This window comes from Hylobates moloch, unplaced genomic scaffold, assembly GCF_009828535.3.
Source record: "Hylobates moloch isolate HMO894 unplaced genomic scaffold, HMol_V3 SCAFFOLD_16, whole genome shotgun sequence".
NCBI classification, from domain to species: Eukaryota; Metazoa; Chordata; class Mammalia; order Primates; family Hylobatidae; genus Hylobates; species Hylobates moloch.
Window position 1 is genome coordinate 31,747,512 of NW_026652291.1, and position 17,292 is coordinate 31,764,803.

Genomic DNA, 17,292 nt, shown 5'->3' on the forward strand with positions numbered 1-17,292 from the left:
ACCTGACCAACATGTTGAAACCCCGTCTCTACTAAAAATACAAAAAAAATTAGCCAGGCATGGTGGCGTGTGCCTGTAGTCCCAGCTACTTGGGAGGTTGAGGCAGCAGAATCACTTGAATCTGGGAAGTGGAGGTTGAAGTGAGCTGAGATCACACCATTGCACTCCAGCCTGGGCAACAGAGCAAGACTCCGGCTCAGAAAACAAAACAAAACAAAAAACAAGAAACTGGGCCAGGTGCAGTGGCTCATGCCTGTAATCTCAGCATTTTCAGAGGCCGAGGCGGGTGGATGACTTGAGGTCAGGAGTTTGAGACCAGCCTAGCCAACATGGTGAAGCCCTATCTCTACTAAAGTTACAAAAATTAGCCAGGCATGGTGGCAGGCGCCTGTAGTCCCAGCTACTTGGGAGGCTGAGGCAGGAGAATTGCTTGAACCCAGAAAGTGGAGGTTGCAATGAGCTGAGATTGAGCCACTGCAGTCCAGCCTGGGTTATAGAGCGAGACTCCATCTCAAAAAAAAAAAAAAAAAAAAGAAAAAGAAAGAAACTAGCAAATGAAAAATCTTACAACTACTGGATTTTCTTCTGTCTGTTTGTGTAGTTGTATATATGTGCTTTGTGTGTGATGTTTGATGAAAGGACTCTAATTAATTGGCTTAAAGAAAAATAAGCATCTGCTGGGCGTGGTGGCTCACGCCTGTAATCCTAGCACTTTGGGAGGCCAAGGCAGGCACATCATGAGGTCAAGAGATCCAGACCACCCTGGCCAAAATGGTGAAACCCTGTCTCTACTAAAAATACAAAAATTAGCTGGGTGTGGTGCTGCGCACCTGTAGTCCCAACTACTCAGGAGGCTGAGGCAGAAGAATTGCTTGAACCTGGGAGGAAGAGGCTGCAGTGAGCCGAGATCGCACCACTGCACTCCAACCTGGCAACAGAGCAAGACTCCATCTAAAAAAAAAAAAAAGAGGCCAGGGGGGATCATCTTGTAATCCAAATTTGGGGGCCAAGGCGGGGGGATCACGAGGTCAGGAGATCGACACAAAAAATACAAAAAAATTAGCCGGGCGTAGTGGCGGGCGCCTCTAGTCCCAGCTACTCGGAGAGGCTGAGGCAGGAGAATGGCGTGAACCCGCGAGGTGGAGCTTGCAGTGAACCCAGATTGCGCGACTGTACTCCAGCCTGGGCGACAGAGCGGGACTCTGTCTCAAAAAAAAAGAAAAGAAAAATAAGCACTTTGATCAAATGTTTTGAAAGAAAAACTATAAGGCCGGGTGCGGTGGCTCACGCTTGTAATCCCAGCACTTTGGGAGGCCGAGGCGGGCGGATCATGAGGTCAGGAGATCGAGACCACGGTGAAACCCCGTCTCTACTAAAAATACAAAAAAAAAAAATTAGCCGGGCGTGGTGGCGGGCACCTGTAGTCCCAGCTACTCGGAGAGGCTGGGGCAGGAGAATGGCGTGAACCCGGGAGGCGGAGCTTGCAGTGAGCCAAGATTGCGCCACTGCACTCCAGCCTGGGCGACAGAGCAAGACTCCCTCTCAAAAAAAAAAAAAAAGAAAAACCATAATGCCTTTTAGTTCACGTGACTTTAGTAGTCTTTGGGAAATAAAAACAGTTTTAAAGATTATTAGTAAAATATGGGAGGCTGAGGTGGGTGGATCACGAGGTCAGGAGATTGAGACCATCCTGGCTAACACGGTGAAACCCTGTCTATACTAAAAATACAAAAATTAGCAGGGCGTGGTAGTGTGCACCTGTGGTCCCAGCTACTCAGGAGGCTGAGGCCAGAGAATCACTTGAACCCAGAAGGCAGAGGTTACAGTGAGCCAAGATCGTGCCCCTGCATTCCAGCCTGGTGACAGAGCGAGACTCTGTCTCAAAAAAAAAAAAAAAAAAAAAAGATTATTGGTAAAATACAAATGTCTTCAAAATGTAAACATGTGTTCTAAATTACGTTCAAATATTAGGTTTGCCAAACTAAGGTCATAAACTGCTTCTTTGGCTTTTTGAAAATTGTTCAACTTGCCTGCTTTACAACTTGGGAAGGCCTGGGGACATATGGAATTAACCACACCCCCAGCTGTGCTGGAAAGAGTCAGACCATATTTGCACCTAGTACATAATTAAAAAAACTTACCAGGTTTTACATTAAAATTAAAAATTGCTAAGAGTCATCATTGTAACATATAATTAGGACTACTAAAAATAGTTTCACATGCAAGGTGTGTGAGGAGAGTGAAATGTGTTTTTGGTAAAAGATTATAAGAAGGCATGGGAATGTAAATTTTTGTAAACCTTTAACATATTTAACAGGCTTCCCAAAATCAAATTTCAGCCTCAGAATTGTCTTTTCTCATCTCTAAATTTGAGATGCTACAGAGGGCCCCTGAAGCGTTTAAAAGAGAGGTAAACAGGATTATTTGACATGGTTAGTTACATGGGAAGCATTGTCAAAATAAAAAAAAATTTACTCTTATTCAAGTTATATTTTAGTGAATGATATTAATATATGTTCCAAAATTGTATGGAATTTCTACGTTCTAATATGTCTGAGTATATGCTATCAATTGTATAGCAATTGAGTATATGTATAATTGTAGCCTGTCAGGATCCCTGGGGGACTGAACAAAGGGGGGCGAACGCGGGAATAAAGAAAAGAGACAAAAGAATATGTTTGGAAGAAGGGGTCAGGAGGCAACTTGCCTCTAGTGGACAAGGGCCCTGAGGTTTACACATCCCTCTGTATTTATTAGGCAAAAGAGATAGTGAGAAGCGGGGTGGAAGAAGGGGCCAGCTGCTTGGTCTAGAGTAGTCTTGCAAGACTGCATTCTCTATATGTCCCAGTAAATAACCTCAAGGAGCTCGGCACCTCTAGGGCAGGCACAGAAGTGAGTTTACCCACATGCTGTATTCATGATAAACAGTTTGCTGTTTGATCATGTAGCCTCCAGTGGAATGCTAGGTTGGTCATGATCCCTTTGACCTTTTCGGCTCCCAACACATAATTATGTTGTTAAGCCAGGTGCAGTGGCTCATGCCTGTAATCCCAGCACTTTGGGAGGCCAAGGCAGGCAGATCACAAGGTCAGGAGTTCAAGACCAACCTGGCCAACATAGTGAAACCCCGTCTCTACTGAAAATACGAAAATTAGCCAGGCATGGTGGCGAGTGCCTGTAGTCCCAGCTACTTAGGAGGCTGAGGCAGGAGAATCGCTTGAACTCAGGAGGTAGAGGTTGTGATGAGCCGAGATTGCGCCACTGCACTCCAGCCTGGGCAACAGATCGAGACTCCGTCTCAAAAAAATGAAATAAGGTAAAAAAAAAAAACAAAAAAACCATAATTATATTGTTTTTTTAGACCACAGAAATGACCAGCTTTCCTTGTCAAAAGTGTTTTAACTATCACTATTTAAAATCATTTGAGGCCGGGCGCAGTGGCTCACGCCTGTAATCCCAGCACTTTGGGAGGCCGAGGCGGGTGGATCACGAGGTCAGGAGATCGAGACCATCCTGGCTAACACGGTGAAACCCCGTCTCCACTAAAAATACAAAAAATTAGCCGGTCGAGGTGGCGGGCGCCTGTAGTCCCAGCTGCGCAGGAGGCTGAGGCAGGAGAATGGCGTGAACCCCAGGGGGCGGAGCCTGCAGTGAGCCGAGATCGCGCCACTGCACTCCAGCCTGGGTGAAAGAGCGAGACTCCATCTCAAAAAAAATAAATAAAATAAAATAAAATAAAATCATTTGAATTCCATGGTCTAAGATAAATTATCTGTAGAAACCCATTGGTTATCAGTGCTATGCACCTAAATTAGAGAAACAACTGGTATTCAAGAGGACATATGTCCAATGTTAAGCATGGACTCATGGAGAACCAGGATGCCTGCCTTGTCCTTCCTGAGTCCCTAAAGGTTTTGTTATTAAAGGTTATGCTTTCTATGACTCATCATGGGAAAGACAAAATGATCCAATTTAAACATATATTGCTGTGCTGACTTATAAATTGCTAAAGTAGTTCTTTTTTGAGACAGAGTCTCGCTCTGTTGCCCAGGCTGGAATGCAGTGGCGCGATCTCAGCTCACTGCAATCTCCGCCTCCCAGGTTCCAGCAATTCTCCTGCTTTAGCCTCCCAAGTAGCAGGGATTACAGGCATGCGCCACCATGCCCAGCTAATTTTCGTATTTTTAGTAGAGATAGAGTTTCACCATGTTGGCCAGGCTGGTCTCGAACTCCTGACCTCAAGTGATCTGTCCACCTTGGCCTTCCAAAGTGCTGGGATTACAGGCATGAACCACCACACTGACCTGCTAAAGTAGTTTATAACCAATGTTTGGTTTGTCAAATCCATATTTTTGGGAAGACAGTCAAAGCTTCAGGTACGTTTACCTGATGGGTCATTTAAACATTTACAAAAATATTTCATTTAATTGTCATTTTCTTTTTTTTGGAGACACTCTGTCATCCAGGCTAGAGTGCAGTGGTACAATCTCGGCTTACTGCAATTTCCACCTCCTGGGTTCAAGCAATTCTCCTGCCTCAGCCTTCTAAGTAGCTGGGATTGCAGGCACGCACCACCACACCCGGCTAATTTTTGTATTTTTAGTAGAGATGGGGTTTGGCCATGTTGGCTGGGCTGGTCTCAAACTCCTGACCTCTCAGGTGATCCGCCCGCCTTGGCCTCTCAAAGTGCTGGGACTACAGGCGTGAGCCAATACGCCTGGCCGAGAAGTTCTTAAACAGATTTCTGGAGGTGTATTTTGTCTAGTGGAGTGAAATCCACTGATTTTTAGAAAACCCCACAAAGTTTTTAAGAAAAAATTGTTCTGGCTGGCTGGGCGCGGTGGCTCATGCCTGTAATCCCAGCATTTTAGGAGGCCTAGGCAGATGGATCACCTGAGGTCAGGAGTTTGAGACCAGACTGGCCGACATGGTGAAACCCTGTCTCTACTAAACATAAAAAATTAGCCAGGTGTGGTGGTGGGTGCCTGTAATCCCAGCTACTTGGGAGGCTGAGGCAGGAGAATCGCTTGAACCTGGGAGGCAGAGGTTACAGTGAGCTATCATCCCATTGCACTCCAGCCTGGGAAACAAGAGCAAAACTCCGTCTGGAAAAAAAAAAAAGAAAATTGTTCTGGCTGAAGAATAATTCCAGTTCCTATGAGCTGGAACTTAAAAGGTAGAGAACACAAAATTAAAAGAGAACTTTGAACTCCCCTTTTCCATCTAGGAGGCAGGTTAAATTTAATTGCTAACTCATTTTCTTATGGAAAATAAAGGTTTCAACTCAGGAGGTAGAATCAAAAGCTACAGAGAACAACTCACAGAGAGTAAATTGAACACTAATGAAGGAATTGGCAGCATGTTCTCAGGTGTGTTTCAGAGTTGCTACAGGCTAGTGACAGCTGTGTGCCACATTTTCCCCATTTTTGAACAGGACTGTCTATAGAAGTTATCTTATACTTCTCCCACCGTTGTATTATGGACATGCATCTGTGAGGATAGCTAACTTGTTTGTTTCAAAGCCGTTCAGATTGAGAAGAAGGATATTCAAGGAGCTATACCCAAGGGACTGTTCTGAGCCTCATCTATACCTGGATCTGATATAGATGATGAAATATTGGACCTTCAGTCTGAGTGTGATGCTATAATGAAATGAGATTTTTGGGGGAGAGGGTATAGATGAGGAATGGGTGTTATTTTACATGTAGAGGAATGTATGGCCAGAAGGCAGACTATATTTTCCAAAGATGGTTACAATTATTTCCCATTCCACATGCTCTTCTCCAGAACCTTGCCACTCTCCTTTCAAGAGGCAGACTATGCTCTCCTTGAACTTTGGTTAGCCTTTGACTGCCTTGTTCAATAGAGCATGGGAGAGTGATAGTATGTATAATGGCTTCCAAGACAAAGCTGAACAAAAGTCATGCAATTCTGCCTGGCTTGGTAGGCTCACTCTTGGAGACGCTACTTTTATGGCAGGGAGGTTGGTGCTGGCTGTCAGTTGGGAACTCAGGAAGGGATATGATTTAGGAGATTCTCAATTTCTCTCCATCTGGGCCTCCTTGCTAATTACTTGGGCTGAGTTTCAACCCCTCAGTCAAATTGCCCCAGCCTGTGCCATTTGGAACAGTGGTGATCCGTTCCTACTGAGTCCTGTCCCATTTGCAGACTCTTGAGAAAAATACATGGTTAGTGTTTTAAGCTGCTGTTTTAGGGTGGTTTGCTACACAACAATAGATAACTGAAACTCACCTGAAAACATTGTCACATAAAACAAAAACAATCTATTTTGCTCACAAATCTGCAGTTTGGACAGGGCTTGAGAGGGACATCACTGCTCAGTGGAGGTTATGTGAAGTCTCCACCGAGATTTAAATGGCTGGGGGCTAGAATGATCCGGACGTGTTTTTCACTCACATTTCTGGCAGTTGGGCTTAGATAACTGAGATGCTGACCACAATTGGGACTGTCACAGGAGTGCCTGTGGTTAGCTTATACATGTATTTTAAGCTTCCTCACAGCATCACAGCATCACATCCTCAAGGTAGTCAAACTTCTTTTTGTTTTTTTTTTTTGAGACAGAGTCTTGCTGTGTTGCCCAGGCTGGAGTGCAGTGGTGTGATCTTGACTCATTGCAACCTCTGCCTCTCAGGTTCGGGAGATTCTCCTGCCTCAGTCTCCTGAGTAGCTGAGATTACAGGCACCCAATACCACACCTGGCTACTTTTTTGTATTTTTAGTAGACATGGGGTTTCACCATGTTGGTCAGGCTGGTCTTGAACTCCTGACCTCAGGTGATCCGCCCGCTTTGGCCTCTCGAAGTGCTGGGATTACAGGTGTGAGCGCCACAATGCCTGGCCTAATTTTTGTATTTTTAGTAGAGATGGGGTTTCACCATGTTGGTCAGGCTGGTCTCAAAATCTAGACCTCAGGTGATCTGCCTGCCTCGGCCTCTCAAAGTGCTGGGATTATAGGCATGAGCCACAGGGCCTGGCTCAAACTTCTTACATAGTGGCTGAAGCTCCAAAGGCAGGTGTTCCTGGCAAACAAGGTAGAATCCTTATGGCATTCTATGACCTCGCCTGCAAAGTCACTGCCGCTCTACTCTAGTGACTGAAACAGTCACAGGTTCATCCAGATTTGAAGGGAGGGGACATAGGTCTCCCATCGCTTTTTTTTTTTTTTTTTTTGAGACAGAGTCTTGCTCTGTCGCACATGCTGGAGTGCAGTGGCATGATCTCGGCTCACTGCAAGCTCTGCCTCCCGGGTTCACACCATTCTCCTGCCTCAGCCTCCCAAGTAGCTGGGACTACAGGCGCCCGCCACTACACCCGGCTATTTTTTTTTTTTTTTTGAATTTTTAGTATAGGTGGGGTTTCACCATGTTAACCAGGATGGTCTCGATCTCCTGACCTCGTGATCCGCCCACCTCGGCCTCCCAAAGTGCTGGGATTACAGGCATGAGCCACTGCACCCAGCAGGTCTCCCATCTTTTGATGAGGGAAATGCCAATGAATTTACAGCTATGTTTTAAAATTACCATAAACAGGCCTGGTGCGGTGGCTCACACCCGTACTCCCAGTACTTTGGGAGGCTGAGGCAGGTGGATCACTTGAGGTCAGGAGTTAAAGACCAGCCTGGCCAATATGGCAAAACCCCATCTCTACTAAAGAAATAAAAGGCCAGGCGCAGTGGCTAATGCCTGTAATCCCAGCACTTTGGGAAGCCGAGGCGGATGGATCACAAGGTCAGGAATTTGAGACCAGCCTGGCCAATATGGTAAAACCCTGTCTCTACTAAAAATACAAAAATTAGCCAGGCATGGTGGCAGGCACCTGTAGTCCCAGCTACTTGAGAGGCTGAGGCAGGAGAATCGCTTGAACCTGGGAGGCAGAGGTTGTGGTGAGCCGAGATTGTGCCATTGCACTCCAGCCTGGGCTACAGAGCAAGACTCCTTCTCAAAAGAAAAAAAAAGAAAAAGAAAAAGAAATACAAAAATTAGCTGAGTGTGCTGGCACATGCCTATAGTCTGAGCTACTTGGAAGGCTGAGACAGGAGGATCACTTGAACCCAGGAGACAGAGGTTGCAGTGAGCTGAGATCGTGCCACTGCACTCCAGCCTGGCCAACACAGCAAGACTGTGTCTCAAATAAATAAATAAATAATGGCCGGGCACAGTGGCTCACACCTGTAATCCCAGCACTTTGGGAGGCCGAGGTGGGTGGATCACAAGGTCAGGAGATCGAGACCATCCTGGCAAACACAGTGAAACCCCATCTCCACTAAAAATATAAAAAATTAGCCGGGCGTGGTGGCGGGCACCTGTAGTCCCAGCTACTCGGGAGGCAGAGACAGGGAGAATGGCATGAACCCGGGAGGCGGAGCTTGCAGTGAGCTGAGATTGCACCACTGCATTCCAGCCTGGGTGACAGAGCAAGACTCCATCTCAAAAAAATTAATTAATTATTAATTAATTAATTAATTAATTAAAATTACCATAAACAGTTTTACTGTGATAAGCATGCTTTTTCTTTATATTTATTCTGCCTGGCATTTACAGTTCTTCTTGAATATGTAGCTTGATGTCTTTGACATCAGTTTTGGAAATTTCTCAGCCATTATCTTTTCAAATACACTTATATTAATAAATGCTATGTAAGCTGGGCGTGGTGGCTCATGCCTGTAATCCCAGCAATTTGGGAGACCAAGGCAGGTGGATCACTTGAGGTCAGGAGTTCGAGACCAGCCTGGCCAACATAGTGAAACCCTGCCTCTACTAAAAATACAAAAATTAGCCAGGCATGGTGGCACATGCCTGTAATCCCAGCTACTCAGGAGGCTGAGGCAGGAGAATTGCTTGAACCCAGGAGGCAGAGGTTGCAGTGAGCTGAGATGATGCCACTGTACTCCAGCCTGGACAACAGAGTGACTCTGTCCCAAAAAAAAAAAATAAATAAAATAATAATAATAATAATAATAATAATAAATGCTATGTAGTGTTGATGTCAAGGAGACAAAGGAGTGATTCCTCTAGGATTACCACAGTATGATTTTCCAAGGTCTATTCTTTTTTTTTCTTTTGAAACAGGGTCTCGCTCTGTTGCCTGGGCTGGAGTGCAGTGGTGCAAGCACGGCTCACTGCACCAATCTTGACCTCCCGGGCTCAAGCAATCCTCCCACCTCAGTCTCTCGAGCTGGGACTACAGGTGTGTACCATGTTTGGCTATTTTTGTAGGGATTGGGTTTTGCCATGTTGCCTAGGCTGGTCATGAAATCCTGAGCTCAAGCAATCTGCCCCTCTTGACTTCCCAAAGTACTGGGATTATAGGTGTGAGCCACTGTACTCCGCCCCAGGGTCTGCTCTTAGAGATAGGAAGTGAGAGGGAAAATAGATCGTAGTCATTCACCCTTGGAAGAGAATATAGACTTAACTATTCTAGAGACAGGTCTCATCTCCTCCTGTCAAAGGATTCTTCTCTGACCTTTATAATGAAAAGGTCAGCTGCCTTTCCTTATATTAACACCCCTCTGTATGTTTCTGGCCAAAGAAAATTCTACCCTGCTACTGATGGTTGAACAGCAAACATTAGGTGACCATTCTTTCACAGTGATGGAAAAAGTCACCAGCTTTAAAGCTCACCTATGACTCAAAGCATTAACTAAAAAAATCTAGAAGGAAACACAAATGTTAACTGGTGGGAATGTTTTTCACTTATATGTGTCATATGCCTCTTAATCTTCTACAACAAGCAAGTTACATTAGTAAAACTAAAGACAAATCTTATTCAACAAAGTTAGGTAAAATAACACCATTAATGACAAAGACATGCCTTTAATGTTATCCAGGAGACAGCTGATTCACATAGGGTTACTGAACACTAGAATCTGATCTTGAATCTCTCATGTCAACAACAGAAAAATGCATTACAATTTAGGGAAAGCTGTTTTCTGGGTACCTCCCAGGTGTTTGCAGAAGAAGGCTAGAATTTGCTTCCAGGCATCTACCTGGGCCTTAGAATGAGCCCTGGGCTCCCCACCCCACATCACATGTTTGTTCAGTAATTTGTGAAGGGAAGCCGGGCACATGGGGAAGTAAGGAGGCTCGATGTAATGCCCAGTCCCAGGGTAACAGATGATCTGGGGTTTTTCCTTTCCATGGGCCTGTAACCGTTCAGAGACTGTTTGGGCATACAACTCACTTCTCCAGTTATGGTCATCCTGACCAACAATGAGCAGGATGGGCCCCTGGGCCTTCTCTATTGGAATCATGCTGGGGTTCTCATACCCTCCTACGAGAGCATTCCTTACATCCACGATGTCCACGAGGCCTGAGAAAGCTACCTTGATTCTCCTCAGGTCATGGCCCAATGGTGGAATGCTACTGTGCTTATAGTTGATGGCTGTGTTCCCACTGATCCCAGATCCATTGATGGAAACTGTGGCTGAGACATTCTTCAAGAATGAGGCCATTGAGAGACAAATATCAGCTCCTAGAGAAATGCCCAAAAGCCCAATGCCTGGGCCTTTTACCTGGAAGAAAAGAAGAGAGAAGAGTTGAGTCAACAACTTATCCAGACTGGGCGCGGTGGCTCATGCCTATAATCCCAACACTCTGGGAGGCGGAGGCAGGCGGATCACTTGAGGTCAGGAGTTTGAGACCAGCCTGGCCAACATGGCAGAACCCTGTCTCTATTAAAAATACAAAAAAAAATTAGCCGAGTGTGGTGGCGCACACCTCTAATCCCAGTTACCTGGGAGGCTGAGGCAGGAGAATTGCTTGAGCCCAGGAGGCGGAGGTTGCAGTGAGCCGAGATTGCGCCACTGCGCTCCAGCTTGGGTGACAAAGCGAGACTCTGTCTCAAAAAATAAAAAAAAAAAATTATCCAATTCAAAAACATTTTTCTAACATGCAAACAGAGATGCTGCTAGCTTTAATCTGGGAATCATCCACAAGAAAATCAACCTCAGCTGATAGGGGAGTTTCTTCCCATGTGCAGAATATCTGGCTGAACACACGGCAAACAAATTTTAAAATCACTGAAAAACTTGGAAACTGATTATAAACATTTCAGAGAATTATCCACTAGAGAATGCTGAGCCACGGAGCCCATCAAGTTCAGGGCCACATTCAGGTAGGTCTGACTGAAGTCTTCATGTGGCAATGCATCCAATAGTGTGGAACCAAGTTCTGTTTCAAGATGTGAACCATTCATCAGATCATTTGCCATATGTATTGGCAAATGATTACAAAGCAAGACTTCAGAGTAAGTAAGTTCGTTCTTGGCTTCTGAAAGGGGTGGACGAGTTCTGACCAAAATCTGAGAACATACTCTGACATCAGGAAATTAAAATTTAAAAACAAGCATGCAAAGACAATAGATTAGAAATTCAATTTGCAATATACAGATAATATTTAATATTACTAAATAAAATCTCATGTGGATTTTACAATTAATTCTATATCACAAATTCATGTGACGGAAAAAGTGGAAATAGGCACCTTAAGCCAAGGAAGTCTCCAGAATAAATCTTTGTAAAAGAGGAACAGAGCAGCATTTCTGCACATGGTACAGGTTACACTCTCTATGGAGATATTTCTAGAGAGACTGATTAAATAAAGGACATGAGGAGAACCTGGGGATGTTGAAGCATGTAGCATAGGGCTTCTTCGAAGTACTCCAGGGATATGTTGTCCATGTTATTGGGGAGATCTTCAAAGTTATAATAAGCTAGAGCCAACGTGGCAAAGCCATGGCCAGCAAGGAGGCTGGCTCGATATTCCAACAGGCCCCCTCCAATACCAAAGATGTCAATGATCCCTGGGAAGGGTCCAGGTCCTAGAGAACAAAATATTATAAATGTAAGCCATTATACAATTTAAAGAATTTGCTTTCCTGGCTGGACACAGTGGTTCATGCTTGTAATCTCAGCACTTTAGGAGGCCAAGGCAGGAGGACTGCTTGAGGCCAAGAGTTCCAGACCAGCCTGGACAATGTAGTGAGACCCCCATCTCTACAATCTTCTTTTTTTTTAAATTAGTCAGTGTGGTGGTGGTGCATGCCTGTAGTCCTACCTACTTGGGAGGCAATGGAGGGAGGATCACTTGAGCCCCGGAGGTCGAGGCTGCAGTGAGCTGTGACCACACCACTGCACTCCAGCGTGGGCAACAGAGACAGACACTGTCTCAAAAAAAAAAAAAAAAAAAAAAAGAAAGAAAGAAAAAGAAAAGAAAGAAAAGAAAAAAATTGAAACAAAACTTTATGTTCTGTTGCATCAGCCCTCTGGTTTTTAGTGTACTGATATTTCAGATGTCTATGTAGAAAGGGAGGAAAGAAAAAGAAATACCCAGAGATGGTTTTAGGTGAGAAAGGCAGTGGAGTCTGAAGTGTGACCTGTGGTAAAGCAGGACACGAAGAAGTGGAGAAGAGACTCAGTGTGCCTAGAACACTAGAGAAGACAACATGGTAATAGCCTCATTCACTGTCATCATTCTGTCTTAGACAAGTCAGGCTGATGCCTGTAGAGATCTGTAGGGTAGTGATTAATAGCAAAGTGGATAATGTACCTGACGACCTGAACCCGTTTTTTCATCTGCAGAATAACAATACCAACTTCATTGGGATATTACAGAGACTAACTGATAGAATGCAAGTAAAAACCGTAGTACACAGCCTAACAAAAAATCCTTTTTTTTCTTTTTTCTTTTTCTGAGACGGAGTCTCGCTCTGTCGCCCAGGCTGGAGTGCAGTGGTGCGATCTCGGCTCACTGCAACCTCCGTCTCCCGGGTTCAAGCGTTTCTCGTGCCTCAGCCTCCCGAGTGGCTGGGACTACAGGCGTGTGTCACCACGCTGGACTAATTTTTGTATTTTCAGTAGAGTCGGAGTTTCACCATGTTGTCCACGCTGGTCTCAAACTCCTGATCTCAAGTGATCCGCCCATCTTGGCCTCCCAAAGTGCTGGGATTACCGGCGTTAGTCACCACGCCCTGTACCAAACCCTCTATTTTGGTAGAGTGACCACTGACATAGTCAATACTAGCTTCTCTGACCTTGCTCCGGAACCAAGCCAGTGCTAAATCAGCACTGGAAAGCGACGGAGACTCAGGCCACTGACGCTCACACCTCCCACCAGCAGCGCGGCTCACCTGGCGGCAGGAAAAGCGTGGCGCGCACCCGGCCCGCTCGCACCGACTGGCGCCGCACCCCGGGTGGGAGGAAGTGGCGCTCGTGCCGCGCCTGGCACATCAGCCGTCCAGGCTCGGGGTCGTGGCCGTCCAGCACCTCCAACTCCACGACAAAGGGAATCTGTACGTCCCGCTTCAGGAAGCGCCAAAAAGGCTTCTCGGGTTCCAGGGCCCAGAGCAGCCCCATGGGCTCGAGTCCCGCGAAGCTGCCGCCCAGCGCGGGCGCGCGCTCCAGGTCCAGCTCGCCGCGGGCGTCGGCGCAGTAGCGCGCGTGGGACCGGAAGAGCGCGCCCTTCTCGTCGCGCAGGGACGCGCGCAGCGTGACCCGCTGCTCCGGGGCCAGGCCGCGCACCGCAATGCGCACGGGCTCGTTCCAGCAGCAGCTGCCTGGGGGCTCCAGGATCAGTGTTGCTGACATCTCGGAGCCGGAGCGGGGAATCCGAAGGTCGAGGCCCGAGACCCGTCCAAGATCGTGGCAAGCGCGCCGAATGTCCGGACGGCGTCAGGCGTCCCCTGGTGCCGGAAGCTGCCTGTGGCTGCGCAGTCCCAGAAAGTCCCTGGGACTTCAGACCGGTTAACCCGGCGCTCCGGACTCGTCTGAGGCAAAAGTAGCCAGGCTCCTCTCCAGGATCGTCTCCTCGGGCCCCGGGGCGCGCAAGGTGTGGCGCCCAACCCACCCCGTAGAAAGCCTCTCTGCCTCACACCACCCTCTGTTGTTGGAATGAAAGTTGTTGGATGATCAATTTGTGGTGAAATCAGAGGCGAATGAGATCGAGCCAAATTCCAGCCTTTCATGGTCCATGGAAGGTTTTGTTTTTAACTTTTTTTTTTTTTTTTTCAAACGGAGTCTCCTCTGTCGCCCAGGCTGGAGTGCAGTGGCGCTTCGGCTCACTGCAGCCTCTGCCTCTTGGGTTCAAGCGATTCTCCTGTCTCAGCCTACCGAGTAGCTGGGATTACAGGTGCGTGCCACCATGCCCGGCTAATTTTTGTATTTTTAGTAGAGAGGGGGTTACACCATGTTGGCCAGGCTGGTCTTGAATTCCTGACTTCAAGTGATCTTCCCTCCTTGGCCTCCCAAAGAGCTAGGGATTACAGGTGTGAGCCGCTGCGCCCGGCCTGCTTTTTTGTTGTTGTTGTATTTGAGACAGGGTCTCTCTCTGTCATCCAGGCTGCAAGGCGGTGGCTCGATCACAGGTCACTGCAGCCTCGACCTCCCAGGCTCAAGTGATCCTCCTGTCTCAGCCTTTGGAGTAGCTGTTACTACAGACAGCGCACCACCATGCCATGTTAATTTTTAAATGTTTATTTTTAGAGAGGAGGTGTCACCCTGTTTCCCAGGTTGGTCTCGAACTCCTGAGCACAAACTATCCTCCCGCCTCTGTAGTCCCAAAGTGCTAGTGATAGGTGACAGCGTGCTGGCTGCCCTCGCTTGCTCTCGGCGCCTGCTCTCGGCGCCTCCTCTCGGCCTTGGCGCCCACTCTGGCCGCACTTGAGGAGCCCTTCAACCCGCCGCGGCACTGTGGGAGCCCCTTTCTGGGCTGGCCAAGGCCGGAGTTGGCTCCCTCAGCTTGCGGGGAGGTGTGGAGGGAGAGGCGCGGGCGGGAACCGGGGCTGCGCGGGGCGCTTGCGGGCCAGCATGAGTTCCGGGTGGGCGTGGGGCAGTGAGGGGCTTAACACCTGGACCAGCAGCTGCTGTGCTCGATTTCTCGCCGGGCCTTAGCTGCCTCCCCACGGGGCAGGGCTGGGGACCTGCAGCACGCAGTGCCTGAGCCCTCACCCCCGCCCCCGCCCCCGCCCCGAGCTTCTGCGCCGTCCCAGCCTCCCCGACGAGCTCCGCTCCCTGCTCCACTATGCACAGTCCCATCGACTGCCCAAGGGCTAAGGAGTGCTGGCGCACAGCGTGGGACTGGCAGGCAGCTCCACCTGTGGACCCCGTGCAGGATCCACTGGGTGAAGCCAGCTGGGCTTCTGAGTCTGGTGGGGACTTGGAGAATCTTTATGTCTAGCTAAGGGATTGTAAACACACCAATCAGCACCCTGTGTCTGGCTCAGGGTTTGTGAATGCACCAATCAGCACTCTGTATCTAATTAATCTAGTGGGGACATGGAGAACTTTTGTGTCTAGCTCAGGGATTGTAAACGCACCAATTCGCATCCTGTTAAAACGGACCATTCGGCTCTCTGTAAAATAGACCAATCGGCTCTCTGTAAAATGGACCAATCAGCAGGATGTGGGTGGGGCCAGATAAGGGAATAAAAACAGGCTGCCCGAGCCAACAGGGGCAACCCGCTGGAGTCTTCTTCTACGTTGTGGGGCTTTCGTTCTTTCTCTTTGTGCAATAACTTTTGCTACTGCTCACTGGGCCCGCACTGCTTTTATGAGCTGTAACAGTCACCGCCAAGGTCCGCAGCTTCACTCCTGAAGCCTGCAGATCACGAACCGACCGGGAGGAACGAACAACTCCAGACGTGCCGCCTTAAGAGCTGTAACACCGCGAAGGTTTGCAGCTTCACTCCTGAGCCAGCGTGACCACGAACTCACCAGAAGGAAGAAACTCCGAGCACGTCAGAACGTAAGAAGGAACAAACTCCAGACACGCGGCCTTTAAGAACTTAACACTCACCGCGAGGGTCCGTGGCTTCATTCTTGAAGTCAGTGAGACCAAGAACCCACCAATTCCGGGTAACAGTAGGATTGTAGGTGTGAGCTACCGACCGTGCCTGGCCCTCCATGTCAGTTTATTAAAAAAGCTTTTTAATGAACTATAATGCAGGCTGGGCACAGGGGCACACGCCTGTAATCCCAGTGCTTTGGGAGGCTAAGACGGGCAGGTCGTTTGAGGTCAGGAGATCTAGACGAGCTTGTCCAACATGGTGAAACCCTGTCTCTACTAAAAATACAAAAATTAGTGGGGTATGATTATGCGCACCTGTAGTCTCAGCTACACGGCAGGCTGAGGCAGGAGAATTGCTTGAACCTGGCAGGCAGAGGTTGCAGTAAGCTGAGATCACACCACTGCACTCCAGCCTGGGTGACAGAGCGAAACTGTTTCGAAAAGGAAAGAGAAAAAAGGAAGGAAAGAAAGAAAAGAGAAAAAAGGTAGAAAGAAAGCAAAACTATTGGAGATACTAAAAAGATCAGTAGTTGCCAGGGCTTGTGGGGAGGGAGGGATGAATAGTTGAAACACAATTTTTAGGGCAGTGAAACTATTCTGTATGATACTATAGTGGTGGATGCATGTCATTATACATTTGTCGAAAACTGTAGATGTAGAACAAACACCAAGAGTGAACCCTAAAGCAAACTAGAGATTTGGAGTGATTATGTCAGTGAAGGTTCATTGTAACAGATGTACAATTCTGGTGGGGGATGTTGATAGTGGAGCTAAAGGAACTAGGCATGTTTTGGGGGTATGGGGAGTATATGGGAAATCTCTCTACCTTCTGCTCAATTTTGCTGTGAGCCTAAAACTGCTTTAAAATATAAGACTTAAAAAAAAAGTAAACTGAGATAGCTCAGTTGGTAGAGCATCAGACTTTTAATCTGAGGGTCCAGGGCTCATGTCCCTGTTCCTTAATTTTTTTTTTAACTTTTTAATTAAACAGAAAAGTAAACGTATTGGATGGAAAATCAGGCATGGGTCTGGCTTAACAGTTGATTGATCCAATGGCAAAATGATGACACCAAGAACCTCTTCTTTCTGTCTTCTCTGCCATTAATAACATCATAAGGTGGCTGTCAGCGTAATTGGGGCCTCATCCTTTTTTGCTTATATTGAGTAGGAGGAAGAAGATTCAGATTTCTAAGGTCTAAGTCACATATTGTTTCCTGTCATGGAATGTTGAAATTGGCTTAAACCAAATGGAGATTGCCACCATTGCCCCTGGGCTCAGGGTGGAGTTAGCATTCCCTGGAACCCATAGCTGCAGGGGGAGGGGCAATGAAATCAGGAATTCTCCTAAAAGAGAGAAGTGTAATATATGCTGAGCCAGGTACCTGACAATATGAGTGTAACGGAGGAACTTCTCATGACGGTACTGATGGCTTTTTGAAATCTAGGGCAAGAAAGGACACTTTGAAAATTTAGAGAGATAGGCCGGGCTCGGT

At 47.3% G+C, this 17,292-nt stretch overlaps 1 protein-coding gene across 1 annotated transcript; it reads right to left on the reverse strand.

Moving 5' to 3' along the window:
* Positions 1–9,755: 9,755 nt before the first annotated feature.
* Positions 9,756–13,694, reverse strand: ACOT4 (acyl-CoA thioesterase 4). The gene is made up of 3 exons (XM_032179727.2): positions 13,146–13,694; positions 11,635–11,837; positions 9,756–10,530 (listed from the first exon to the last, which is right to left on the reverse strand). Exons 1-3 carry the CDS (start codon positions 13,600–13,602, stop codon positions 9,925–9,927), a joined length of 1,266 nt encoding a protein of 421 aa, XP_032035618.1. The 5' UTR covers positions 13,603–13,694; the 3' UTR covers positions 9,756–9,924.
* Positions 13,695–17,292: the final 3,598 nt, after the last annotated feature.